Source organism: Orcinus orca, chromosome 20 (assembly GCF_937001465.1).
Source record: "Orcinus orca chromosome 20, mOrcOrc1.1, whole genome shotgun sequence".
NCBI classification, from domain to species: domain Eukaryota; kingdom Metazoa; phylum Chordata; class Mammalia; order Artiodactyla; family Delphinidae; genus Orcinus; species Orcinus orca.
Genome location: NC_064578.1, coordinates 36,049,341 through 36,076,681, shown reverse-complemented (window position 1 = coordinate 36,076,681; position 27,341 = coordinate 36,049,341). Strand labels below are relative to the sequence as shown.

The window sequence follows — 27,341 nt, the reverse complement described above, 5'->3', positions numbered from 1 at the left end:
ACAAATTAACCTGAATCTGTATCTTCAGGCCTAATGTATATTAGCACCTCTTTCTGGGAGCATCTGTACTCTACCAGACAACATACAATCAAGACTTAAGAGACCAACATGGCTCCAAATAACTTGAATGTGGCATTTTATTCATTCATTCATTCATCGTAACACCTGTTCTGTGCAGAGTACTGTGTGGAGCACACAGATAAAATGACTCTGTCCCTGTTCTCAGTTAGTGACCTCTGGGTCTGTTGGGATGACAGAAAAATAGTTAATGACAATCCACTTTGATCGGTGCTATGACAGATGTTAGTGCAAGGTGCTGAGGAGTCACAGAGGTGGTAGGAAGCATTCTGTTACAAAGTGAAGACTTATAACAGGTCCTGACTTATTTTATACTTTGTTGTTTTAAGGATGGCATTAACGCATGATTTACAATTTGGGTGTGTGTTGTGGCTAAAAAGACAGATATGTGACCAGGAGCCCAGCTTCTCTGTGCACGTGTCAGGATGGAAAATTCTCTGTGGCTACAGCCTCTGTGTTTCAAGCTAGCTGCATTTTGGGATTCACCCTCTAAGATATACTGCCGACTACATTGTTTCTTATAGTCTACCTTTTAAAAGTGAAAATGTTCCCTCAAATCTTAGTTAATACACATATTCTTATGCCAGTGGCTGCTTATTCTCTTCTGAGAAGTTGTACCCTCCTTCAGCCCACTGAAGAGGGTGTGAGGGCAGACAGCTGAGGGTAAGGCTTTCACTGTGTGTGGTTAATGTTTCATAATGTGGTAACTGTGGTTTGATTTGCCTCATGGGAGATCTGAATACACTGCAGATGTAGAATGAAGTATTTCTGTACTTCCAGGTGGTTTGGTCCCTGCTATGTGTTGCAGAGCATTAAATGGTGTGAATGTGTACAATGTAGGGACGGTATTATCAGTACCCTAGAATTCAGTGAGCATTCTGCATCTGATTACTTAATTGTCATAGACCTTCTCTACCATGGTTCAGAAAGTTAAGGAAAATGCTTTTACTGTAATAGAGTAGTATTTAAGGATTTCCTTTAAATCTGCCTAGATCAGTACATTTTAACCTGTGCATGGTTGATTAATATAATCATTTGCCTAAAAGAAGAAATCTAAAGCAGTTTAGACATAAATATTAATTTAAGGGAAAGTGGTCTCCATCTAGTGCTGTGCACTGTAGTTTCAGTGTAGCTATACAATGCTATATAATGCTTATAGAGTACTTTTTATAGCCAGTGGACTTTGTCTAAAACCACTGCTGTTCCAGAATTAATATGCACAGCACATGTGGTTCAGGAGGACATTCACTTGCTCCCTCATTCATCCATCGAGTATTTCCTGAGCACCAGCTGTATGCCAGGCACAGTGCCAACTCAGGGGGTGCTATTTTCTAGGAACATTCAATGGAGAAGGAGAAGGAGACAGCTAACTCTGACATACATGTGTGCACCATGGCAGAATGAACAGAGAGCTCTGGTGATGACATTAATTTTGTATACGTTGAGGTTGATATTTGAAATCAGTTCAAATGATAATCAGTAGATTGTGTAGAGACAGTTGGTTTGATTTTCCATTAGGTTAGATTTCTACCTCTCATCAGATACAAAAATAAATTCCAGACAGATTAAAGATTTAAATCTTTTTAATGATTTAGATATAAAATCACTAAAAAAAAATAGGAGAACAGTTTACAACTGTTGTGAGGGGAAGTCCATTCTTAGAGTAACACTAGTGCCAAAAATCGATTAAGGAAGTGATTGACAGATTTAACTAAATATAATTGAAGGTAGCATAAACAACCTGGCACATCAAAGGTGCTTGTGAAATTTCCTAGCAGAAAAATGTTTAGATTGAAATACCAAATGCTGAAGTGATGTTTGAACTACTATGCAGTCATTCTCACATTTCATAACAACATTGAAGATGAGCAAATTGAGTAAAATATTTGATAAAACAGCAATATTCTTAACATACCAAGATCTTTTACAAATGAAAAAGAATGACAAATGCCCAGTAGACAGGGGAAAAAAGGAAAAAGTGCATAGAACATACAAATAGCTATTAAGTATATGGGAAAATGGTCCACCACAAAATATTTGAATACAGTTGTTTAAAACTAAAATGAAATGTCATTGTGACTCAAGAGAGTGACAAAAATGGCCTATGCACATTTAATGTCGAAGTAATTGGTCCATTATTTCTGGAGGGTGACCAACCTGGCAGTATGTTTGAAAGAGAATGTATATTCTCTTTGATTCATCAAGTCTAAGAAATTATCCTGAAGAAGTAATCGTATACTGTCCAAAATTGGTTACAGAATTGGTTTTGAAATAACTAAAAATTGGGAGCTACCTTCATCAGGGGATCCATGTTAAATAGGGTAAGGAGACTTCTTGATTGGATTAAGTGCTCTGGCACTAATTAACCCCTAGTTCATTCCAAGTTTATCTGTTTTTACTTTGTAGAAAAACAATATTAAGTTTAAAAAAATGGAACACCAGATTATATAGTATATGAACCCATTTATGTAAATATATATACATGTATGTGTGTATGTGATATGGGTATTTATCTATGCACTGTTAAAAATCTATAACCCTATCTTATGCTTCTGGTGTTTTTAGGGATCACACAATAAATTACACTCCTTTTAACACATACCAAAGTGAAATAGTTGTTGCCTAAGGGGTTACGAGAGTAACAGGACCATTCACTTGTAGCATGTGGATTAAATTTTTCATAAAATTCATATAATCGGAAAAATCAGTAAAGACATTTCCATGTTGGTGGGAAATACTTGAAGGTGGGAATCTGGTCGAAGTTATGTGGCCCTGTTTTTTAAAACTTTAAAGAGCCAAAATTTTTATCACAGAGGAAGCATTTGTTTCTCTGTGTGCTTGTATGAATCAGATAGAGCCATGCAAGTTATAAATTCATGACATGACAGTGTAAGAACAATGTCAAATTTTAGAATGTTGCTAAATGGATCTGCAAAAGTTTTGCTCTCAAATCTCCCAGTGCCCCAGAATCTAAGTTGATGTCATTAGCTGGCTTGTTTTCCTACAAGTCCATTGAATAAAGTTTCCCTGGCCTCTTTTTCTCTGGAGAAATCAGAAATTAGCAGGGCATTAGTCGAGGGGGGGAAAGGGGGCAAAAAAGGAAAAGCATGAATTTTTGTCTGGCTCTGATTTACACAGTTGTGTCTTACAGGCTTATTTCCATCTGGGGATCAATGAAAAATTAGGACTCTGCGGAAGGCCAGATAGGCCCATTGGCTGCCTCGGTACATCAAAGGTACTCATGAAATTTCCTTGGAGAGCAGTGTTCAGATTGTAATACCACAGACGGGAATGATGTTTGACCTGCTATGCATCCATTCTCACATTTCATCATATACTTGGGCTAATTATCTGAATTATTATTTTCTACAAGTAAATATCAATAATTAGTTTGGGGGCTTCCCTGGTGGTGCAGTGGTTGAGAGTCTGCCTGACGGTGCAGGGGACACGGGTTTGTGCCCCGGTCCAGAAAGATCCCACATGCCGCGGAGCGGCTAGGCCCGTGAGCCATGGCCGCTGAGGCTGCGCGTCCTGAGCCTGTACTCCTCAACGGGAGAGGCCACAACAGTGAGAGGCCCACGTACCGCAAAAAAAAAAAAAAAAAAAAAATTAGTTTTGTGTGATACCACGAACTCTTCTAAAAATAGATAAGCATCTCACTGCTCTTTTGTTTCTGAGCCTTGTAAGATACCTGATTATAGTAGTATTTACTCAGACGGAGGCTTTTTCCCTTATAGTAGAGGCGGACTACTTTATTAGCATACTGAGTCAATCAAGAAGCTGTACCTTCTTAACATTATGTAGATTTATAAGATTATTTTGTTTGCTTATTCAGAATTAAACATCAGTTTTAATTTTTATTAGGACTTATAGTACTGTACCTTTGCCTTTGGTCTGTTTTATTTATTTATTTGTTTGTTTGTTTATATTTTTTCTTTTTTTAAAAATTTATCCTTTACAGATTTATCGCATTCTAGGAAAGACTGTGGTTTGTTACCCTATCATCTTTGACCTAAGTGATTTCTACATGTCTCAAGATGTTTTACTGCTGATAGATGACATAAAGGTAGCTTCAGAACACCTTTTAATTGAAATGGGATGACTTTGTTTCTGGTGATTTCTATCGTATGTTGTTAAATTAAGTGCTCCTGGGTCTATGATACTGGGTTAATACAGTATCAAATATGAAAGTAAAACAACATCTGCATAGCTTTGGGGAGTTAAATTACTTGCAGCATTAGAATAATAGATGTATTCTGTTTTATATAAAGTTGTATGACTTTACTTGTCTACCTTCTACAAATGGAACTAAAGGGTATATACTGTAGTTGTAAAAGCAGAGGGGGAACTTTTTTGGAAACGATGTTCATACGATAGTAAGTTTATCACTTTTTGAACAAAAGTTGAGTTACCAAAATGATTTTATTTATGAAGAATTTCAAGTAAAACCTCACCTAACTCATTATACCCACTCAGTTAAAATCTCCTCCACTCCCTTTTCCATTTACAGAGTAGAAAAGCTTAGGGTCATGGCCCAGAGCATGAAGTCTGGAGCCAGATTTCATTTGTTAAAATCTTGACTCTACTGTTTACCAGCTCTGTGATCTTGGGCAAGTTAGTTAACTTCTCTGTGTCCCTGTTTTCTCATCTGTATAACTGAATAGGGCTGTCCTGAGGATTAGGAGTTCATATATGCAAAGCCCTCAGAATAGTGCCTGGCACATAGTGAAGTGTTAATGTATGTCTTTGATGGGATGATGATTATGATGATGAGGATAATGATAATAGAAATTGAGTCAAATAAAGAACTCTTCATGTTTCCAATGGTCTGTATAGATTCACCCCAATCTCTTCTACCGGCTGTAATATAAATCTACAGTAACGTGGAGTGAGAATTAATCTTCTGGATGATAACCCTGGGTTGATTTTCCTTCCTTGGGACCATTCTCGAACTGTATTTATTAGGCCTCAAAAAAGGAGTGGGGGGCGGTGCAGCCTTAAAACATGTGTGATCTATTTTTAAGAATGAAGTTTAAAATCAGAATGGTTTCTAGCTTAACTTGTATGTATTAGAACATTTCTACCCCTAAGTAGTCTATCTTATCCAGGGTTTGATTATGAATTATCTTGATATAGAATAGTTTTGTTGGCTCTTTGCCACTAATGGTTAAGCATCCTGATCAGCTCAGATACCGTGCCATTACATCCTGCCTCATTCTTATGTTTTAATAGAATGCACTACAGTTTATTAAGCAATACTGGAAAATGCATGGACATCCACTTTTCCTTGTTCTCATCCGGGAAGACAATATAAGGTAGGTGGCTGAAAGAGTTGAGGCGCATGCATCTCATCACCATTAACACTGTGAACCCTTTGGAAGCAGGGCCTCCTTGTATTTTTATATCCATCTCAGCGTGTGACAGAGTGTTTTGCGTGTGTAAAGGGTACTTAGTACTAGATAATTAATTTCTCATTCTGTTGTTAATATGCACATTTTGTTTATCTGTTTATATTTTTCAGAGGTAGCCGATTCAATCCCATACTAGATATGCTGGCAGCTTTTAAGAACGGAGTGGTTGGAGGAGTCAAAGTTCACGTTGATCGTCTACAGGTAGTCTTCTGAATTTCAGTGTTTCTGTTTCCAGCACAATTAGTCCACAGATACAGCTATGTTTCTTAATTATATTCTGTGGAAGGTTTTTGTCTGAAGGTTTTATTCTCTGTCTACCTTCCCGTTCCTATTGCCATCACCCCATTTATCTGATCCCTCCAATCTGATGCTTGAGCAATTGCAGTGGTTTCCCACCAGAATTTCAGACTTTAAGAGATCATCTCTGACCTCAGTTTTGCATTTGAGGAAGGTGGGGTCCAGAGTGGTGAAGTGACCTGCTGTATAAGCTCAGGTTCTTTGACTCCCTGGTCCAGTGCTCTGTTCCCTACCACACAGTGACATCCAACCTGGAGATAATTCTTGTTCCATTCAGAATTTTACAGCATTATTTTCATAGCTCCTAAATAACAGAAGCCCTTTGTGGTTCCCTATAACCATAGCAGCCTCTCTGCCCACAATGATCTCCTACTAAACATTCTTTCTGCTTCAGCCAATACAGATTACTTACTGTGTTCTCAAATTTGTGAGGTTCTGCCCCTTTCTGCTCACTCCATTTCCTCTGCCTGGAGTAGCTTTCCTTCTTTCAACATCACTGGGCTTTGAAGTCTTACCAAACTTTAAAGACCAGTTCTGCAGAATCACTCAGACCAGAAATGATACTTTTCTCTTTTAATATCCTTTTATGACCTTTAACATAAACTATTCAAATTGTAGTCCATTATCAACTTATTTCCTTTAAAAAGTTGTGATCATTTCATAGTCTTTTATGTAGTAGATACTCAATATTGAGTAAGAAAGAGGAAAATTTATAAAGAGGGACCTGTGTAGGTAATGTGGTAAATGGCATGTTTACATAATCATTCACTGGTGCTTGTATTGGCTTGGCCAAAAAGTTCATTCGGGTTTTTCCATAAGATATTACAGAAACGAACTTTTTGGCCAACCTAATATTTTGCATACTTGATTGATTTTTACCTAAGTTTTTATCTTTTCCCCTTATCTTTTATTCTTTTGTCTTTTTGTAATGCTTCACGGGGGAATTTCTTTGTTATTTATCATGTAGCTCCTCTGTTGAGTTTTGTGTTTTGCTGTTATGTTTTTAATTTTCCCTTTCATACTATCTTGTCCTTTCTTTCCTGGGTATTATATGTTGTCTTATCCTTCTGAGAACATTAACTAGAGAACTTTGGAAATTTTTCCTTTCTACATTATCTCTTTCAGGTTTTTTTTCTCTGTTTTGGGGGGCTCATTCTTTCATGTTGGAGACATTTGTCAGATGTCTGGTAATCTTTAGCTATCCCTTCATTTTTAAGAGTGAAAGAATAAAAACTTCATTGGAAGCTGTGTGTTTGGGAAAAAGGATCATTGTCATGATGAATTTGCTTGTAAGGTAGTCTGGTGGCAAAGGCCCTTTTTGCTGGGGAAAACCCAGATGCCAATATCTGGAGATTTTTCTCTCTTCTGCTCTTCAGTTTCCCCGGAAAATAAACATCTAGCCTTCTGCTTGAAGGACATACATTTTGCTTCCATGTACTGAGAGCAGGGTTGGGGAGGGGAGTCAGGGATTTTGCACTGTGCTGTATATTATCAGAAACATCTCTCGTTGGGACAGCTGTTTAATAAGTTGTCTCTCTCTACCGATGCAGATTCAGAAGACAATAAAATAGTACATTATCAAATTGTCCAGGATACTTACAACAGCACAGATTATTTTCACATACACAGCACAAGTGGCTTAATTCTGACAGTACAGATGCTGGACCACGAGTTCGTGCAACACTGCACTTTGAAAGTCAGAGAAACGGGTAATAGCTTCCCATCACTAAGCAGCGAAGTCTTTGTTTATATCTACAACATGGACTAAAATGACAGCTCTCCAATTTTTAATCAGCTCATTTATGAGTCTTTCACTTAATGCATTGTTTAATCTTTATTTATTTATTTTTACATCTTTACTGGAGTATAATTGCTTTACAATGGTGTGTTAGTTTCTGCTTTATAACAAAGTGAATCAGTTATACATATACATATGTTCCCATATCTCTTCCCTCTTACGTCTCCCTCCCTCCCACCCTCCCTATCCCACCCCTCTAGGTGGTCACAAAGCACCAAGCTGATCTCCCTGGGCTATGCGGCTGTTTCCCACTAGGTATCTGTTTTATGTTTGGTAGTGTATATATGTCCATATGTCACCCTCTCACTTTCTCACAGCTTACCCTTCCCCCATATCCTCAAGTCCATTCTCTAGTAGGTCTGTATCTTTATTCCTGTCTTACCCCTAGGTTCTTCATGACATTTTTTTTCTTAGATTCCATATATATGTGTTAACATACGGTATTTGTCTAGGTCCATCCACCTCACTACAAATAACTCAGTTTCGTTTCTTTTTATGGCTGAGTAATATTCCATTGTATATATGTGCCACATCTTCTTTATCCATTCGTCTGTTGATGGACACTTAGGTTGTTTCCATGTCCTGGCTATTGTAAATAGAGCTGCAATGAACATTTTGGTACATGACTCTTTTTGAATTATGGTTTTCTCAGGGTATGTGCCCAGTAGTGGGATTGCTGGGTCATATGGTAGTTCTATTTTTAGTTTTTTAAGGAACCTCCATACTGTTCTCCATAGTGGCTGTATCAATTTACATTCCCACCAGCAGTGCAAGAGGGTTCCCTTTTCTCCACACCCTCACCAGCGTTTATTGTTTGTAGATTTTTTGATGATGGCCATTCTAACCGGTGTGAGATGATATCTCACTGTAGTTTTGATTTGCATTTCTCTAATGATTAATGATGTTCAGCATTCTTTCATGTGTTTGTTGGCAATCTGTATATCTTTGGAGAAATGTCTGTTTAGGTCTTCTGCCCATTTTTGGATTGGGTTGTTTGTTTTTTGTTACTGAGCTGCATGAGCTGCTTGTAAATTTTGGAGATTAATCCTTTGACATTTGCTTCATTTGCAAATATTTTCTCCCATTCTGAGGGTTGTCTTTTGGTCTTGTTTATGGTTTCCTTTGCTGTGCAAAAGCTTTGAAGTTTCATTAGGTCCCATTTATTTATTTTTGTTTTTATTTCCATTTTTCTAGGAGGTGGGTCAAAAAGGATCTTGCTGTGATTTATGTCATAGAGTGCTCTGCCTATGTTTTCCTCTAAGAGTTTGATAGTTTCTGGCCTTACATTTAGGTCTTTAATCCATTTTGAGCTTATTTTTGTGTATGGTGTTAGGGAGTGTTCTAATCTCATACTTTTACATGTATCTGTCCAGTTTTCCCAGCACCACTTATTGAAGACGCTGTCCTTTCTCCACTGTACATTCCTGCCTCCTTTATCAAAGATAAGATGACCATATGTGCATTGGTTTATCTCTGGGCTTTCTATCCTGTTCCATTGATCTATATTTCTGGTTTTGTGCCAGTACCATACTGTCTTGATTACTGTAGCTGTGTAGTATAGTCTGAGGTCAGGGAGCCTGATTCCTCCAGCTCCGTTTTTCATTCTAAAGATTGCTTTGGCTATTCGGGGTCTTCTGTGTTTCCATACAAATGGTGAAATTTTTTGTTCTACTTCTGTGAAAAATGCCAGTGGTAGTTTGATACGGATTGCATTGAATCTGTAGATGGCTTTGGGTAGTCTAGTCATTTTCACAGTGTTGATTCTTCCAATCCAAGAATATGGTATATCTCTACATCTATTTGTATCATCTTTAATTTCTTTCATCAGTGTCTTATAATTTTCTGCATACAGGTCTTTTGTCTCCTTAGGTAGGTTTATTCCTAGCTATTTTATTCTTTTTGTTGCAGGGGTAAATGGAAGTGGTTTCTTGATTTCACTTTCAGATTTTTCATCATTAGTGTATAGGAATGCCAGAGATTTCTGTGCATTAATTTTGTATCCTGATACTTTACCAGATTTATTGATTAGCTCCAGTAGTTTTCTGGTAGCATCTTTAGGATTCTCTATGTATAGTATCATGTCATCTGCAAACAGTGACAGCTTTACTTCTTCTTTTCTGATTTGGATTGCTTTTATTTCCTTTTCTTCTCTGATTGCTGTGGCTAAAACTTCCAAAACTATGTTGAATAAGAGTGGTGAGAGTGGGCAACCTTGTCTTTTTCCTGATCTTAGCGGAAATGCTTTCAGATTTTCACCATTGAGGACGATGTTGGCTGTGGGTTTGTCATATATGGCCTTTATTATGTTGAGGAAAGTTCCCTCTGTGCCTACTTTCTGCAGAGTTTTTATCATAAATGGTGTTGAATTTTGTCGAAAGCTTTCTCTGCATCTATTGAGATGACCATATGGTTTTTCTCCTTCAGTTTGTGAATATGGTGTATCACATTGATTGATTTGCGTATATTGAAGAATCCTTGCATTCCTGGAATAAACCCCACTTGATCATGGTGTATGATCCTTTTAACGTGCTGTTGGATCCTGTTTGCTAGTATTTTGTTGAGGATTTTTGCATCTATGTTCATCAGTGATATTGACCTGTAGTTTTCTTTCTTTGTGACACCCTTGTCTGGTTTTGGTATCAGGGTGATGGTGGCCTCATAGAATGAGTTGGGGAGTGTTCCTCCCTCTGCTATATTTTGGAAGAGTTTGAGAAGGATAGGTGTTAGCTCTTCTCTAAATGTTTGATAGAATTCTCCTGTGAAGCCATCTGGTCCTGGGCTTTTGTTTGTTGGAAGATTTTTAATCACAGTTTCAATTTCAGTGATTGTGATTGGTCTGTGCATATTTTCTATTTCTTCCTGGTTCAGTCTCAGAAGGTTGTTCATTTCTAAGAATTTGTCCATTTCTTCCAGGTTGTCCATTTTATTGGCATAGAGTTGCTTGTAGTAATCTCTCATGATCTTTTGTATTTCGCAGTGTCAGTTGTTACTTCTCCTTTTTCATTTCTAATTCTATTGATATGAGTCTTCTCCCTTTCTTCCTTGATGAGTCTGGCTAATGGTTTATCAATTTTGTTTATCTTCTCAAAGAACCAGCTTTTAGTTTTATTGATCTTTGCTATCATTTCCTTCATTTCTTTTTCATTTATTTCTGATCTGATATTTATGATTTCGTTCCTTCTGCTAACTTTGGGGGTTTTTTGTTCTTCTTTCTCTAATTGTTTTAGGTGCAGGGTTAGGTTGTTTATTCGAGATGTTTCCTGTTTCTTAAGGTAGGATTGTATTGCTATAAACTTCCCTCTTAGAACTGCTTTTGCCGCATGGGTCGTCGTGTCTCCATTGTCATTTGTTTCTAGGTATTTTTTGATTTCCTCTTTGATTTCTTCAGTGGTCACTTCGTTATTAAGTTGTGTATTGTTTAGCCTCCATGTGTTTGTATTTTTTACAGATCTTTTCCTGTAATTGATATCTTGTCTCATAGCGTTGTGGTCGGAAAAGATACTTGATACGATTTCAATTTTCTTAAATTTACCAAGGCTTGATTTGTGACCCAAGATATGATTTATCCTGGAGAGCCTTCCATGAGCACTTGAGAAAAATGTGTATTCTGTTGTTTTTGGACGGAATGTCCTATAAATATCAATTAAGTCCATCTTGTTAATGTATCATTTAAAGCTTGTGTTTCCTTATTTATTTTCATTTTGGATGATCTGTCCACTGGTGAAAGTTGGGTGTTAAAGTCCCCTACTATGATTGTGTTACTGTCAATTTCCCCTTTTATGGCTGTTAGTATTTGCCTTATGTATTGAGGTGCTCCTATGTTGGGTGCATAAATATTTGCACTTCTTATATCTTCTTCTTGGATTGATCCCTTGATCATTATGTAGTGTCCTTCTTTGTCTCTTGTAATAGTCTTTATTTTAAAGTCTATTTTGTCTGATATGAGAATTGCTACTCCAGCTTTCTTCTGATTTCCATTTGCATGGAATATCTTTTTCCATCCCTTCACTTTCAGTCTGTATGTGTCCCTAGGTCTGAAGTGGGTCTCTTGTAGACAGCATATATATGGGTCTTGTTTATGTATCCACTCATCCAGTCTGTGTCTTTTGGTGGGAGCATTTAATCCATTTACATTTAAGATAATTATCGATATATATGTTCCTATTCTCATTTTCTTAACTGTTTTGGGTTTGTTATTGTAGGTCTTTTCCTTCTCTTGTGTTTCTTGCCTAGAGAAGATCCTTTAGCATTTGTTGTAAAGCTGGTTTGGTGGTGCTGAACTCTCAGCTTTTGCTTGTCTGTCAAGGTTTTAATTTCTCCATCAAATCTGAATGAGATCCTTGCTGGGTAGAGTAATCTTGGTTGTAGGTTTTTCTCCTTCATCACTTTAAATATGTCCTGCCAGTCCCTTCTGGCTTGCAGAGTTTCTGCTGAAAGATCAGCTGTTAACCTTATGGGGAGTCCCTTGTGTGTTATTTGTTGTTTTTCCCTTGCTGCTTTTAATATGTTTTCTTTGTATTCAGTTTTTGACAGTTCGATTAATATGTGTCCTGGCGTATTTCTCCTTGGATTTATCCTGTATGGGACTCTCTGTGTTTCCTGGACTTGATTGACTATTTCCTTTCCCATATTAGGGAAGTTTTCCACTATAATCTCTTCAAATATTTTCTGAGTCCCTTTCTTTTTCTCTTCTTCTTCTGGAACCCCTATAAGTCGAATGTTGGTGCGTTTAATGTTGTCCCAGAGGTCTCTGAGACTGTCCTCAGTTCTTTTCATTCTTTTTTCTTTATTCTGGTATGTAGTAGTTATTTCCACTCTTTTATCTTCCAGGTCATTTATCCGTTCTTCTGCCTCAGTTATTCTAATATTGATCCCTTCTACAGTATTTTTAATTTCATTTATTGAGTTGTTCATCATTGCTTGCTTTAGTTCTTCTAAGTCCTTGTTAAATGTTTCTTGCATTTTTTCTATTCTATTTCCAAGATTTTGGATCACCTTTAGCATCATTATTCTCAATTCATTTTCAGGTAGACTGCCTTTTTCCTCTTGATTTGTTAGGTCTGGTGGGTTTTTATCTTGTTCCTTCATCTGCTGTGTGTTTTTCTGTCTTCTCATTTTGCTTATCTTACTGTGTTTGAGGTCTCCTTTTTGCAGGCTGCAGGTTCATAGTTCCCATTGTTTCTGGTTTCTGTCCCCAGTGGCTAAGGTTGGTTCAGTGGGTTGTGTAGGCTTCCTGGTGGAGGGTACTAGTGCCTGTGTTCTGGTGGATGAGGTTGGATCCTGTCTTTCTGGTGGGCAGGTCTACGTCTGGTGGTGTGTTTTGGGGTGTCTATGGACTTACTATGATTTTAGGCAGCCTCTCTGCTAATGGGTGGGTTTGTGTTCCTCTCTTGCTAGTTGTTTAGCATAGGGTGTCCAGCACTGTAGCTTGCTGGTCGTTGAGTGAAGCTGGGTGTTGGTGTTGAGTTGGAGATCTCTGGGAGATTTTCGCCATTTGACACTACATGGAGCTGGGAGGCCTCTTGTGGACCAGTGTCCTGAAGTTGGCTCTTCCACCTCAGAGGCTCAGCACTGACTCCTGGCTCCTGGCTGCAGCACCAAGAGCCTTTCATCCACACGGCTCAGGATAAAAAGGAGAAAAAGTAGAAAGAGGATAAAAGAAAATAAAATAAAGTAAGATAAAATAAAGTTATTAAAATAAAAAATAATTATTAAGAAAAAAATTTTTAAAAAACAGATGGATAGAACGCTAGGACAAATGGTGAAAGCAAAACTCTACAGACAAAATCTCACACAGAAGCATACATATACACACTCACAAAAAGAGGAAAAGGGGAAAAAATAATAAATCTTGCTCTCAAAGTCCACCTTCTCAATTTGGGATGATTCGTTGTCTGTTCAGGTATTCCACAGATGCAGGTACATCAAGTTGATTGTGGAGATTTAATCCGCCGCTCCTGAGGCTGCTGGGAGAGATTTCCCTTTCTCTTCTTTGTTCGCACAGCTCCCTGGGCTCAGCTTTGGATTTGGCCCCGCCTCTGCTTGTAGGTCGCTGGAGGGCGTCTGTTCTTCGTTCAGACAGGACGGGGTTAAAGGAGCCACTGATTTGGGGGCTCTGGCTCACTCAGGCCGTGGGGACGGAGGGGTACGGAGTGCGGGACGAGCCTGCAGCGGCAGAGGCCAGCGTGACATTGCACCAGTGTGAGGCGCGCTGTGCGTTCTCCCGGGGAAGTTGTCCCTAGATCCCAGGACCCTGGCAGTGGCGGGCTGCACAGGCTTCTGGGAGGGGCGGTGTGGATAGTGGCCTGTGTTCACACACAGGCTTCTTGGTGGCGGCAGCAGCAGCCTTAGCATTTCATGACCGTCTCTGGGGTCTGCGCTGTTAGCCCCGGCTCGCGCCCGTCTCTGGAACTCCTTTAAGCAACCCTCTCCTCGCACACCAGGAAACAAAGAGGGACGAAAAAGTCTCTTGCCTTTTCGGCATGTCCAGACTTTCCCCCAGACTACCTCCTGGCTAGCCTGGTGCACTAACCCCCTTCAGGCTGTGTTCACGCTGCCAACCCCAGTCCTTTCCCTGTGCTCCGACCAAAGCCCGAGCCTCAGCTCCCAGCCCCGCCTGCCCCGGCGGGTGAGCCGACAAGCCTCTCGGGCTGGTGAGTGCCAGTCAGCGACGATCCTCTGTGCAGGAATCTCGCCTCTTTGCCCTCCGCACCCCTGTTGCTGCACTCTCCTCCGTGGCTCCGATGCTTCCCCCTCCGCCACCTGCAGTCTCCGCCCGCGAAGGGGCTTCCTAGTGTGTGGAAACCTTTCCTCTTTCACAGCTCCCTCCCACTGGTGCAGGTCCCGTCCCTCTTCTTTCGTCTGTGTTTTTTCTTTTTTCTTTTGCCCCACCCAGGTACGTGGGGAGCTTCTTGCCTTTGGGGAGATCTGAGGTCTTCTTCCAGCGTTCAGTAGGTGTTCTGTAGGAGTTGTTCCGCGTGTAGATGTATTTCTGATGTATCTGTGGGGAGGAGGGTGATCTCCGCGTCTTACTCTTCCGCCATCTTCCCTCTCTCTCCCATTGTTTAATCTTTTTATCTTCTGCTCTCTGCTGTGCCCTATATGTACCCTTGAGTACAGAGTCTTAACCAGAGAATAAGCCTCTTTCCATCTTGTAAAACTGAAACTCTATACCCATTAAACAACCCCTCATACCCCCATACCAGCCTTTGTCTTCTCTTTAATATAGTAAATAAAAATGGCCCTATGTAACTTCTCTGGGATTTTATTTCAGGCCCTTCCAAATGTCCTTAGCCTGTGGTCCACAATCTCTCATCATTGGGCCTCAGCGTCACTTCCTAGCTGCATCACCCAGGACATGTCTTCATGCAGTTCATTCCCAGCCCTGCTTTCTACTCCTCAAGTATACTGAGTAATTTCAAAATCTTTAATGAAATTGATTTTTTTTTCCTGCTCATGCTGTTACTGTATTCTAGAATTGCCTTTTTCTTTTTTTCCTTCTAAGTCATACTTTACTTTTATAACTTAGGTCAATGTCACCTCTTTAGCAAAGTCTCCAAGACTGGAATTAATTTCTCCTTCCAGTGTGTTTCTGTGGCATTTTCCTTGAGCTTTGCTGTAGCTCTTATTTTAGGTATGGCTAGTTTCTTGTGTCTGCTTCTCTGTGTCGATTGAAAACTCTATCAGACCAGACTTTACTCATCTCTGCATTCCCAGAGTACTCTTCTCTCTGTAAGAAGTATGTAGATATTGGTTCATTGATTCAACAAATATTTACTGAGTACCCTCTCTAGGCAGCAGAGATACAATGGTGAAAAAAATATACAAGGTCCCTGATCTCATGAGACTTATTCTAGTAGGGGAGCAGAACCAAATATAAAGCCAGATAGGGGGGCAGAATAATGGGGTGGAGTACATTCTTGGGTGGTATGTTCAGTTGGAAAAGGCCTGGTGGGATATATTTGAATATCACTGAGCAGGATACCTTTTTGAATACTATATTGCATTTGACACATATATATCAATATTAAGTTGTTTAATTACCATCAGAACTGAGGTATTAATGCATAGCAAATTAATTAAAATATTTTTTATAAAACTAATTCAGCCAATATTTTATAATACCTATACATGGAGTAAAACCTTTAAAAATTGTGACTCACTATACTGTATACCTGTAACTTATATAATATTGTACATCAACTATACTTCAATTAAAAAAATAACTAATTCAGGAGTCTGTGCAACCAATTGAATTTTTCAAATTGAAAGCTCTAAAGCTTATTAATGGAATGGAATCTAGAACTTGTCTGTTAGTTCAGATTAAACATTTACTTTATGAGCTGAATTAAGGTGGGTAGGCTAATAAAAATAGAAAATACTAAATCAAAATTATTTTTCTTACGTTTTCAGTATTGGCTATCAGCTTTGAGAGTTAAAAATTCTTGACTCTTTTTTTTCATAACCCACATTACAATCCATTACCAAATCCAATTTTCTCTACCCTCAGATTACATCCAGAATCTAACCACTTCCCTTCACCTCTAGCACTAACATCATGGTCCAAGCTGCATCATCTGTCACCTAGATTTTTATAGTAGTCTCCTAAATTCCTATTGGCCATAACACAATTATTAGCTTCTTCCTACTCTACCTGGTCATAGGGCAGTTAGATTATGTCACATATCATAAGCCTCTAATGACCTCCTCTCTCACACTAAGTGAAAACCAGAGTTCTTCCAATAGTGATGCCCATGGTCTGGACCTTCTTCTCTGACCTCATCTCCTACCGTTCTCCCCTATCGACTCTACTCAGCCACACTGTCCTCCTTACTACTCCTAAAACATACCCAGCATGCTCCTGCCTCAGGACCTTTACACTTGCTGTTCACTCTATCCTCAGATCCATATTGTTGACTGCAATGCTTCCTTCAGTCTCTACTTAAATGTCACCCTATTAGAGAAGTCTTTTCTAATAACCTATAAAATGGCAAACCTGCCTCTTCCTACTTGTCTGCCCCAGCATTCCCCATCCCCTGCCTTTCTCATTTCAACTTTGAAGTTATCATCTGACATAGCATACTTAGGGGTTTTTTTTGTTTTTTGTTCTTTTTAAACATCTTTATTAGAGTATAATTGCTTTACAACAGTGTGTTAGTTTCTGCTTTATAACAAAGTGAATCACTTATACATATACATACGTCCCCATATCTCTTCCCTCTTGCATCTCCCTCCCTCCCTATTCCACCCCTCTAGGTGGTCACAAATCACCGAGTTGATCTCCCTGTGCTATGCAGCTGCTTCCCACTAGCTAGCTATTTTACGTTTAGTAGTGTATATATGTCCATGCCACCCTCTTACTTTGTCACAGCTTACCCTTCCCACTCCCTGTATCCTCAAGTCCATTCTCTAGTAGGTCTCTGTCTTTATTCCCATCTTGCCCCTAGGTTCTTCTTGACCTTTTTTTATTTTAGCTTCCAGATAAATGTGTTAGCATACGGTATTTGTTTTTCTCTTTCTGACTTACTTCACTCTGTATGCCAGACTCTAGGTCCATCCACCTCACTACAAATAACTCAATTTCATTTCTTTTTATGGCTGAGTAATATTCCATTGTATATATGTGCCATATCTTCTTTATCCATTCATCTGTTGATGGACACTTAGGTTGCTTCCATGTCCTAGCTATTGTAAATAGAACTGCAATGAAGATTTTGGTACATGACTCTTTTTGAACTATGATTTTCTCAGGGTATATGCCCAGTAGTGGGATTGCTGGGTCATACGGTAGTTCTGTTTTTAGTTTTTTAAGGAACCTCCGTACTGTTCGCCATAGTGGCTGTATCAATTTACATTCCCACCAACAGTGCAAGAGGGTTCCCGTTTCTCCACACCCTCTCCAGCATTTATTGTTTGTAGATTTTTTGATGATGGCCATTCTGACTGGTGTGAGATGATATCTCATTGTAGTTTTGATTTGCATTTCTCTAATGATTAATGATGTTGAGCATTCTTTCATGTGTTTGTTGGCAATCTGTATATCTTCTTTGGAGAAATGTCTATTTAGGTCTTCTGCCCATTTTTGGATTGGGTTGTTTGTCTTTTTGATATTGAGCTGCATGAGCTGCTTGTAAATTTTGGAGATTAATCCTTTGTCAGTTGCTTCATTTGCAAATATTTTCTCCCATTCTGAGGGTTCTCTTTTTGTCTTGTTTATGGTTTCCTTTGCTGTGCAAAAGCTTTTAAGTTTCATTAGGTACCATTTGTTTATTTTTCTTTTTATTTCCATTTCTCTAGGAGGTGGGTCAAAAAGGATCTTGCTGTGATTTATGTCATAGAGTGTTCTGCCTATGTTTTCCTCTAAGAGTTTGATAGTGTCTGGCCTTACATTTAGGTCTTTATTCCATTTTGAATTTATTTTTGTGTATGGTGTTAGGGAGTGTTCTAATCTCATACTTTTACATGTAGCTGTCCAGTTTTCCTAGCACCACTTATTGAGGAGGCTGTCTTTTCTCCATTGTATATTCTTGCCTCCTTTATCAAAGATAAGGTGACCATATGTCTGTGGGTTTATCTCTGGGCTTTCTATCCTGTTCCATTGATCTATATTTCTCTTTTTGTGCCAGTACCATACTGTCTTGATTACTGTAGCTTTGTAGTATAGTCTGAAGTCAGGCAGCCTGATTCCTCCAGCTCCATTTTTCTTTCTCAAGATTGCTTTGGCTATTTGGGGCCTTTTGTGTTTCCATACAAACTGTGAAATTTTTTTTCTAGTTCTGTGAAAAATGCCAGTGGTAGTTTGATAGGGATTGCATTGAATCTGTAGATGGCTTTGGGTAGTCTAGTCATTTTCACAGTGTTGATTCTTCCAATCCAAGAACATGGTATGTCTCTCCATCTATTTGTATCATCTTTAATTTCTTTCATCAGTGTCTTCTAGTTTTCTGCATACAGGTCTTTTGTCTCCATAAGTAGGTTTATTCCTAGATAATTTATTCTTTTTTTTTGCAGTGGTAAATGGGAGTGTTTTCTTAATTTCAGTTTCAGAGTTTTCATCATTAATGTATAGGAATGCCAGATATTTCTGTGCATTAGTTTTGTATCCTGATACTTTACCAGATTTATTGATTAGCTCTAGTAGTTTTCTGGTAGCATCTTTAGGATTCTGTATGTATAGTATCATGTCATCTGCAAATAGTGACAGCTTTACTTCTTCTTTTCTGATTTGGATTCCTTTTATTTCTTTTTCTTCTCTGATTGCTGTGGCTAAAACTTTAAAAACTATGTTGAATAATAGTGGTGAGAGTGGTAACCTTGTCTTGTTCCTGATCTTAGAGGAAATGGTTTCAGTTTTTCACCATTGAGGACGATGTTGGCTGTGGGTTTGTCATATATGGCCTTTATTATGTTGAGGAAAGTTCTCTCTGTGCCTACTTTCTGGAGGGTTTTTGTCATAAAGGGTGTTGAATTTTGTCAGAAGCTTTCTCTGCATCTATTGAGATGACCATATGGTTTTTCTCCTTCAATTTTTTAATAAGGTGTATCACATTGATTGATTTCCATATATTGAATAATCCTTGCATTCCTGGGATAAGCCCCACTTGATCCCAGTGTATGATCCTTTTAATGTGCTTTGGGGTTCTGTTTGCTAGTATTTTGTTGAGGATTTTTGCATCTATGTTCATCAGTGATGTTGGCCTGTAGTTTTCTTTCTTTGTGACATCTTTGTCTGGTTTTGGTATCAGGGTGATGGTGGCCTCATAGAATGACTTTGGGAGTGTTCCTCCCTCTGCTATATTTTGGAAGAGTTTGAGAAGGATAGGTGTTAGCTGTTCTGTAAATGTTTGATAGAATTTGCCTATGAAGCCATCTGGTCCTGGGCTTTTGTTTGTTGGAAGATTTTTTTTTTTTTTTTTTTTTTTTGCGGTATGCTGGCCTCTCACCGTTGTGGCGTCTCCCCTTGTGGAGCACAGGCTCCGGACTCTCAGGCCCAGCGGCCATGGCTCACGGGCCCAGCCACTCCGTGGCATGTGGGATCCTCTCCGACCGGGGCACGAACCCGCGTCTGCTGCATCGGCAGGCGGACTCTCAACCACTGTGCCACCATGGAAGCCCTGTTGGAAGATTTTTAATCACAGTTTCAATTTCAGTGCTTGTGATTGGTCTGTTCATATTTTCTACATACTTAGGTTTTTGTTTGTTTATTGTCTACTTAATTTTGTTCATGCTATTTCCTCAATACCTAGCATAGTGCTTGGCATATATCAGTGTCCAGTAAATATTCATCTAACAGACTAGTTAACTAGAGAGCAGTATGTGTAGGTGTAATCCTGCATCCTAGGAAGTATCACTCTATAGACTTCCATTGTGCTTGGCACTGCTCTCTGCCCAGGCACAGACTGCTCTCAGACCCTGACTGTGGCTGGGCCACATAAAAACGTGCAGGTCAGTTGCATGTTTGGCCTTTCTCACTCAAACTCTGCAAGGAGACTTTAGTACGATTGCTGGTAACATGTCCATCATGCCATTTGTAGTGGCTATTTGTTGATGAGCTACTTTATGTGTGTTCACTAGAAGAGAAGGCAGCACAACTCTGGGTGGTTAGCCAACAAGAGCAACGTTCCCTATATCCTGTTGCTTCACATTTGAAATGAACAGTGAGAAAATAGAGAAAATAATATACTTAAGACTGAAAAATTAACTTATTTTTAAATAATAATTTATGGCTTATTTTCTGGGCAGTACATTTCTCACTTTTATTTGACAGTTCATCAGATAATTAGAAGTGACACATAGTGCTAAGTATCATTGTGGGTTATCATTCATTTATACATTCACCATGAACCACTGACAGACAACAACTGTGTTCAAGTTTGGCCTCATTTAGTTTGCTCAAGCTATAATCAGGAACTAGTGGAATATAGAATGACCAAATATTGGTTTCCAGAATGTAGATAATCAACACCTTCATGATCCTGAAAAATGGAGAGTTGGCAACGTCTCATCATTGGATAGCCCTGAAATATATTACTGTAGCAAAATCCAAAGCGTAATTATCTTTTCTGAAGACAACATTGGTATTTCATGTTTTTTTTTATTTCAAAATTTTATTTTCTAACATTTTAATAAATACTGAAATTTAATTGAGCTTAAAAATAAATAAGAGGATGGAAAGAAAAACAATTCATCTCATGTTGATTCTGCTATTTATTATGACTCATGAGCTTGTAGCTTGATGTGTATGTTCTATTTCAGGGGGATTTGTTGTATGTGAAAATCTGTCTGATTGTAGAATGTTCATTTAAGAAGTTACTTAAAAATCATGGCTTTTTTTTGGGGTTTTTTTTTTTTTGCGGTACGCGGGCCTCTCACTGTTGTGGCCTCTCCCGCTGCGGAGTACAGGCTCCAGACACGCAGGCTCAGCGGTCATGGCCCAGGGGCCCAGCTGCTCCACGGCATGTGGGATCTTCCCAGACCGGGGCACAAACCCACGTCCGCTGCATCGGCAGGTGGACTCTCAACCACTGCGCCACCAGGGAAGCCCAACATCATGTATATTTTTTAAGTAAACTTTTTAAAAAGTATTATATATTTACAGAAAAGTATGTACATAGATCATAAGGTTGCGGCTTGATGAATTTAAGAGCTGTGACTCTTTTCTCAATCACGTTTCAGACACTAATATCTGGAGCTGTGGTAGAACAACTTGACTTCTTACGAATCAGTGACACAGAAGAGTAAGTTCTTTTAGGTTATTATTGTGTTTCTTGAGATTACATTAGGAATGCAGGGAATCTGAAACTTTTTCTTTTAAATTCTAGGCTTCCAGAATTTAAGAGTTTTGAGGAACTAGAACTTCCCAAACATTCAAAAGTCAAACGACAAAGCAGTACCTCCAATGCTCCTGAAGAAGAACAGGAGCCAGATGTCACCATTACTGAATGGAAAAACAAACCCACCCATGAAATTCTTCAAAAACTGAATGTGAGGAAGATGCAATTCCCACATGGCCCTGAGTGAGGTTGGCAGAGCAGGAACTCCCAGGGGCAAACCATATTTCTTCTTGTCCTCCCAGAGAAGGTTGTAGTTAACCTGGAGGTAGATGCCTGTCTGTACCTGAGGCAGTAATGAGAGGTAGTTCTCATGGTCTGATATTAGTGCGGATGTCTTAAAGATGCTTAAGGAGTGTGTTGTCTTGAGTAACCCATTAAAGAAGTATAGTTTCCTTTGGGATCTCCAGATTTCTCTTTCAGTGCCCTTTGTCGCCTTTTCCCAACCCAGGTCTTCTCTCCTGTCTCAGTTTTTAGGTCTAATGCTTGCTTTGAGTCTCTCCAGTTACCGAGGAAAGCAATCCTATAACTACATCCATATGAATATTATGTTAGCAACCTAGTATTATACCTTCCTTAAGGTTATTTTCATTTTAAAGGAGGAGGGGTGGGGGTATAAGGTATAGTACGTATCAAAGGAAATGAAATTCTAATGGTAGAGCTATAAACACAGTGACATTTTATTAGACCATACAAATTTGAGCATGTAGGCTAAATATATAACCTGTCAGATACCAGTTCTTGTGATTGATCGATATTATCTATGGATCGACATAAGCATAAATATGATATAGTAGGCATAAAACATAATGCATATAATAAGTGGTCTACATACATCCCCTCCTTTCATCCTTCTCTCCACATTGGGTTGACAGCAACATGGTCTCCCATTTATGAACAAGTAAAGTCAACAAGGGAGTGATTAAATGACTTGGCCGAATCTCTCAGAGTGGCAGAATCAGTATTAATGCTTGTAGACAACATATTTTCTATTCATTACTTATCTTGTTTCCTGGAAAATTTGATTAGTAAATCCTACTACCCCAGGAAGCTAGCTTGCCTACCCACTGTTTCCAGGATAGCTAAAATAAATAGTTGTATAATGTCATCTTACGTTCAGTAGTATATCAATGACATTTTATCTTTTCTCAATTGCATAGCAGAATATTTCCTCTTTGCATCATGTGGTTTCATGATTAGTTATCCCCTGTGGTAATTTTTGTACCCATTCATTACAGTTACTCATAGTGATTTATATTTTCAGGACTGTAGTTGTCTGGCTAGCCAAGCCATCCTGCTGGGTATACTGCTGAAAAGAGAAGGGCCCAACTTCATCACAAAGGAAGGTAAGAGTACATGTCTAAGAGAACATTTTTAAATAAAAAGACCTCTCTATTTTTGAACTTATATCAAATATGCATAATGAATATCCACTAAAATGTTACAAATTATTTTCTCCTCTATTAAACCTTTTTTTAAAAAAAACTTTTAAAAGGAAAATTCATACCCCCTTCTCTGATTGTCTGAATGGTGTTGGAACCTGGATTCTGCCTGTGACTGTTAACCTCTGATAACTCCATAGTTGTTTATTGACAGTTTCTGTTTCCAGTTTTTTTTCTGTATGTTTCCAAGAACAATATTCAATCATTATAGCTATAAAAATTAGCTCCTTCATGGTCTGCAGCAGCCATTTGAAATGGAACATGGCATTTAGTAGAATTGCACTCTCAAGACTGTTTACAAAAATAAATCATTCTAATCATGTTCATGTCCACTCTGCATTAAGGATGAAACCCAATTATCCCTGAAATCTACACTCGTATGTTGAGTCACTACTCTAAGGAATCTTTGAATTCTACATCATGGTCTACTTCCAGCATTTTATAATACAGAATAATGTAGGATACATTTCAAGTATTTAATGTCTAGCTACTCAAAGTTTTTAGCTCATCTGAAAGTTCTCTGTCCAGAGATGCATATTGTTTAGTTAGATTTAGAAATTGAGTCAATATTCTAAACAGCAATGTAATTAATAAAACTTATAGTTCTGGTAGTGAACTAAACATAATTGTTTATTCAAATAAGGTCTACTTAGTTTTTGCATTATTGTAGCTAAGAGATAACTGGCTTGAGTATTATACAGTGAATTGAATAGTCTTAATTTTTTAACTTAATATTATTAAGGCAGAAGAACTTTAAGCAAATTTCAAACAGAATCCTTCATGTTTCTAATTAATCTTGAAACTCAAAGTGTAAACAGGATCCTAGTTATATTGAGGACATCAAAATTTATACTTTAAAACAATAGGATAATTAAAAAGCAGACATTTCATTAGGAACCTAGAATTCAGAATGGTTATTTTAGTAGTGCTTTAAAATGAAACAAAATTTATATAAAATAGTTTATAATGAAAATGTTGAGAGAATTATTTTTTAAACCATTTTTATAAACTTGGGAATAATATTCATCTGTTACTTAGATATTTAAAAGACTTTAAATGTTTTAAATCTGTGAAACCTTATATATTGAAAATCATAAGCATCTACAGAATCTGAATATAATTTTATCCAATTTGTTATAAAAATAAGTTCAGGGTAAAATGATAAAGATCTTGTCCTTTACCCTTGTTTACCCTTTTTTGTGCTCTGTCCTGTCACGTGGTTAATTTACTGACAAACCAGTCATGATGCCAGACCACATGTAAATTGCTCCCAAAGAATGAAACCCAGTGGTATTTTTTGAGCACTGGTATATGATCATGCATATAACAGAATCACCATAAAGTTTTTTTGAACAAATAAATGAAGAATTATGTATAGTCAGTCTATAGTATTTGTTCAATTTGCTATATTCTGTTTTTTATTTTCTATAGTAAATTAAAATAACTTATTTTTATTTATTAAAAACATAGATTGTGTATTAAGAAAACAATGAATTTCAAGAAATAAAGTACTTATTCCAAATCATATACTCAAACTAAGTAGTAACAAGGGTTGGAGACATTCACACTATATATTTGGGTTACATATTTAAATATGTCAGGTAGTTCAGAACATTAATGGATGGATGTATTAACTCTAATGGAACAAAATGAAAATTCAAGAGTGTTTTTTTTTAAGGGGAATAAATGTTATGCATTTAATAAAAAGCATTTTTCAACAAAGACTCTATTATCTGATGTCTAGGTACCGTTTCTGATCACATTGAGAGAGTCTATAGAAGAGCTGGCAGCAAAAAATGTTGGTTCGTATTAGCGTCCTTGTCATTATGTTTTATTTTTATGTTTTCATATTCAGTATCCTAAAGGTAATGGACCAGTCTTAAAGGTGGTTATTCATCCTAATTTTTACTTTTAAACTCCAAGGTTACAGCACTGTGACTCAGCCTACTTTCTAAGAATCTGCCTACATTGCATTTTATCATGGCTCTCCCAAGTTATTAAAAACATGTCTGGGAGTAAAGACACCCATAGGAATAGAACCTGGAGAGGATGCACTGGAATGATGTTCCAATGGCTCTTTCCTACCCTGCACCTCCTCTGTCCCAGCAAGATGCTTTAGGTTCTAATTTGTATTTGGGAAACTTGTTCTGTTATAGAAGGTCATGAAGAGACCAGTGTTTCATTTAATCACAAGCAAAAAATAATATACTTAGGAAATAGTTCTCTCATGACTTAAGTTGAATGAATCCCAGTGATTGTAGTTGCTTCATAACAAGTAACTGATACGTTCTGCAGAGGTAGTCTCTTCCCAGAGACTGAAGAAAAATTAGGTAAGTTGAGATAAGGTTGTTTTATTTCACAATGGGGTAGGTATGTCTAAATGCATGCCATCTTCATTTTTGAAGCAATTATAACAGTTTTACTAGCAAAATCTAACATTTTGAAATTAAGAGTATATAAATATATATATATTTTTAATAACCCATTATTATCTAATTTTGAAAAAAAAGTTTCAAGCAGTGTCATAAGAAACTCCCTTAACCTTGATGAGCCTGTTTTCTAATCTCTAAAATAAGGGGATTAGACAAAACAGTCTCTTAGCAGTATTTCAACTCTATGATTTATAATAAATATACCATTCCAACCCAGAAGAAATTATGTAATAGTCCTGTGGTTAAGTCTCAGATTTTCACTGTAAATTCTCAGCACAGTAAGGCATGCAAACCAATAGGTGTTGCTTTTTAGTCAGTAAATTTCAAATGTGGTCTATAATCTTATCTTCGGTTAAGCAAACCTGTATTTGCTTTATGTTTAATACTTATATTTTAGATAAATCATTAGCAAACATTTAGAGTCCTGACTGTTATGTTTAAAAGAACAAACTCCTGGAAGTTTTATTTACTGTATTTTCCCTTTTATGGCTTTCCACTGACATACCCAGGTTGGCGGTACGCTACGGGGCTGCATTTACCCAGAAATTTCCTTCCTCTATAGCCCCACACATTACTACTTTTCTGGTACATGGGAAACAGGTAACATGCACAGAATGTGGAAACTCAAGCTGCTTGAAATGTGTGGGCTTATTTGCGTTCTGAGGGTTAAATATGTCTTTTGGTCTTACAATGTGTGGGTGAAAGCTTCTCTAAAAGTGTTTGTTTCACTAACTTTATCAGATATGACTTAATTTTCTACTAGTTCATCTATGTTGAGATTAAGCAATGTAAGTGTTTTTTATTGGTCAGCTCCCATAGATGTCCTGAAATACAAGAAAACAGTTTTAAACCTACATTTTTATTTTATTTTCTCCATCTAAAAGTCCCACATGAATTTTTACTTTTGAGGGGGCAAAAGTGTCTTATGTATTGCAGGTGCTGTGCTTAAAAATCTGTTCTCCTTACAGTCTAAGACTTTTTCAGAAATGTAAAAATAGCAGTGTGAATTCCTTCCTCCAGCATTCTGGCAAGAAAAAAAATACTGGTATTTCATTGTATCACTTCCTAAAATTGAGTACTAAGTGAGTCCCCTGATCCAGGGATTTGGTTATGTAGGCACAGAAAGAAACTTGATTTAAAGCGGGTTATAGGAATAGAGGGCATGTACCAGTGACAGTCTTAATAATGAATTTTTTAATGCAAAATCAGAATAATCAATTCTTCCTCCTATGCCACTCCCTGCCAAAGGGATAGTTAGGCTCCCTTTTCTTTCTTTTTAAATTGTTAATGGCACAAATAATGCTGGTGGCAGAGGTGAGGATGAGGTTATCCCTCCCTAATTCTGGTTGGTCCTACAATCTGGGAGATTTCAGCTGTTAGGTCCAGTGTCTTGGGGTCATTGTTTCCTCCATATTATTACATGAGGACCTAATTGTGTATATTTTTAAGTCTCCCCGTTCAAGGGCCCCACTCATTCATCATTTAGATTTGTCAACCTCTGGCCTGCTCTCTTCTTCACCCCCAGGTCGGTGGTGCGCCATACAGCAAGTCTTTTAAGTAAACTAGTGGACAGCCTGGCCCCATCCATTACTAATGTTTTAGTGCAGGGCAAACAGGTAAGTATCTGATTTTCAGACTCTTCGTCACAGTCACAAAGGTTTCTGGGCAGGACCCTGGCTTTTAAATCTGGCAAGCCTCAGTGTCATAGGTCTCTCACAGTCACGGCTCAGGCATTTCTACAAAAGGCTCCTTCCCCAAGCAAAATCTAGTCTTAAAGATGCACAGATACTAAGTATTTGTGCTGCACCTCAGAGCTTTAATTTTCAACTTCTGTGTTAACTTGAGATCAGTGAAGATACTGACAAAGAAAATGGTATGATACCTACTAAAGCACTCCAGACAGGCTTAGGATAGGTAGAACAAAGACAGGGAGCAGTGAAGGGCGCATTTTCCCTTCTCCTCCTCTTAAGATTCTTCTCCCCCTTAGAAATGCATTGACTCCCCAGATCCTTAACCCTCTGGACCACCTCTCCTTCCAGCTCCTCCCCTCCCAC

General features: G+C 38.1%; 1 protein-coding gene and 1 long non-coding RNA gene across 7 annotated transcripts in view; one reads left to right on the top strand and one right to left on the bottom strand.

Moving 5' to 3' along the window:
• The window catches only part of PHKB (phosphorylase kinase regulatory subunit beta), a 216,641-nt gene that overhangs the window by 160,220 nt on the left and 29,080 nt on the right, over positions 1–27,341 (top strand). For 5 of the 6 annotated variants that reach the window (XM_033418877.2, XM_004264872.4, XM_049703681.1 and 2 more), the window contains 9 exons: positions 3,230–3,313; positions 4,040–4,144; positions 5,311–5,393; positions 5,600–5,690; positions 21,259–21,320; positions 21,405–21,567; positions 22,678–22,759; positions 24,600–24,657; positions 26,813–26,903. In XM_033418877.2, coding sequence (XP_033274768.1) covers positions 3,230–3,313; positions 4,040–4,144; positions 5,311–5,393; positions 5,600–5,690; positions 21,259–21,320; positions 21,405–21,567; positions 22,678–22,759; positions 24,600–24,657; positions 26,813–26,903 — 819 coding nt within the window. Of the gene's footprint in view, positions 1–3,229; positions 3,314–4,039; positions 4,145–5,310; positions 5,394–5,599; positions 5,691–21,258; positions 21,321–21,404; positions 21,568–22,677; positions 22,760–24,599; positions 24,658–25,796; positions 25,888–26,812; positions 26,904–27,341 lie in introns of all 6 variants that reach the window. The other variant, XM_004264871.3, reaches the window with a different exon arrangement.
• LOC125962741 (uncharacterized) lies at positions 8,602–19,885 on the bottom strand. Its single transcript, XR_007474409.1, has 2 exons — positions 18,897–19,885; positions 8,602–9,795 (listed from the first exon to the last, which is right to left on the bottom strand). It is a non-coding gene; the product is annotated as an uncharacterized LOC125962741 (long non-coding RNA).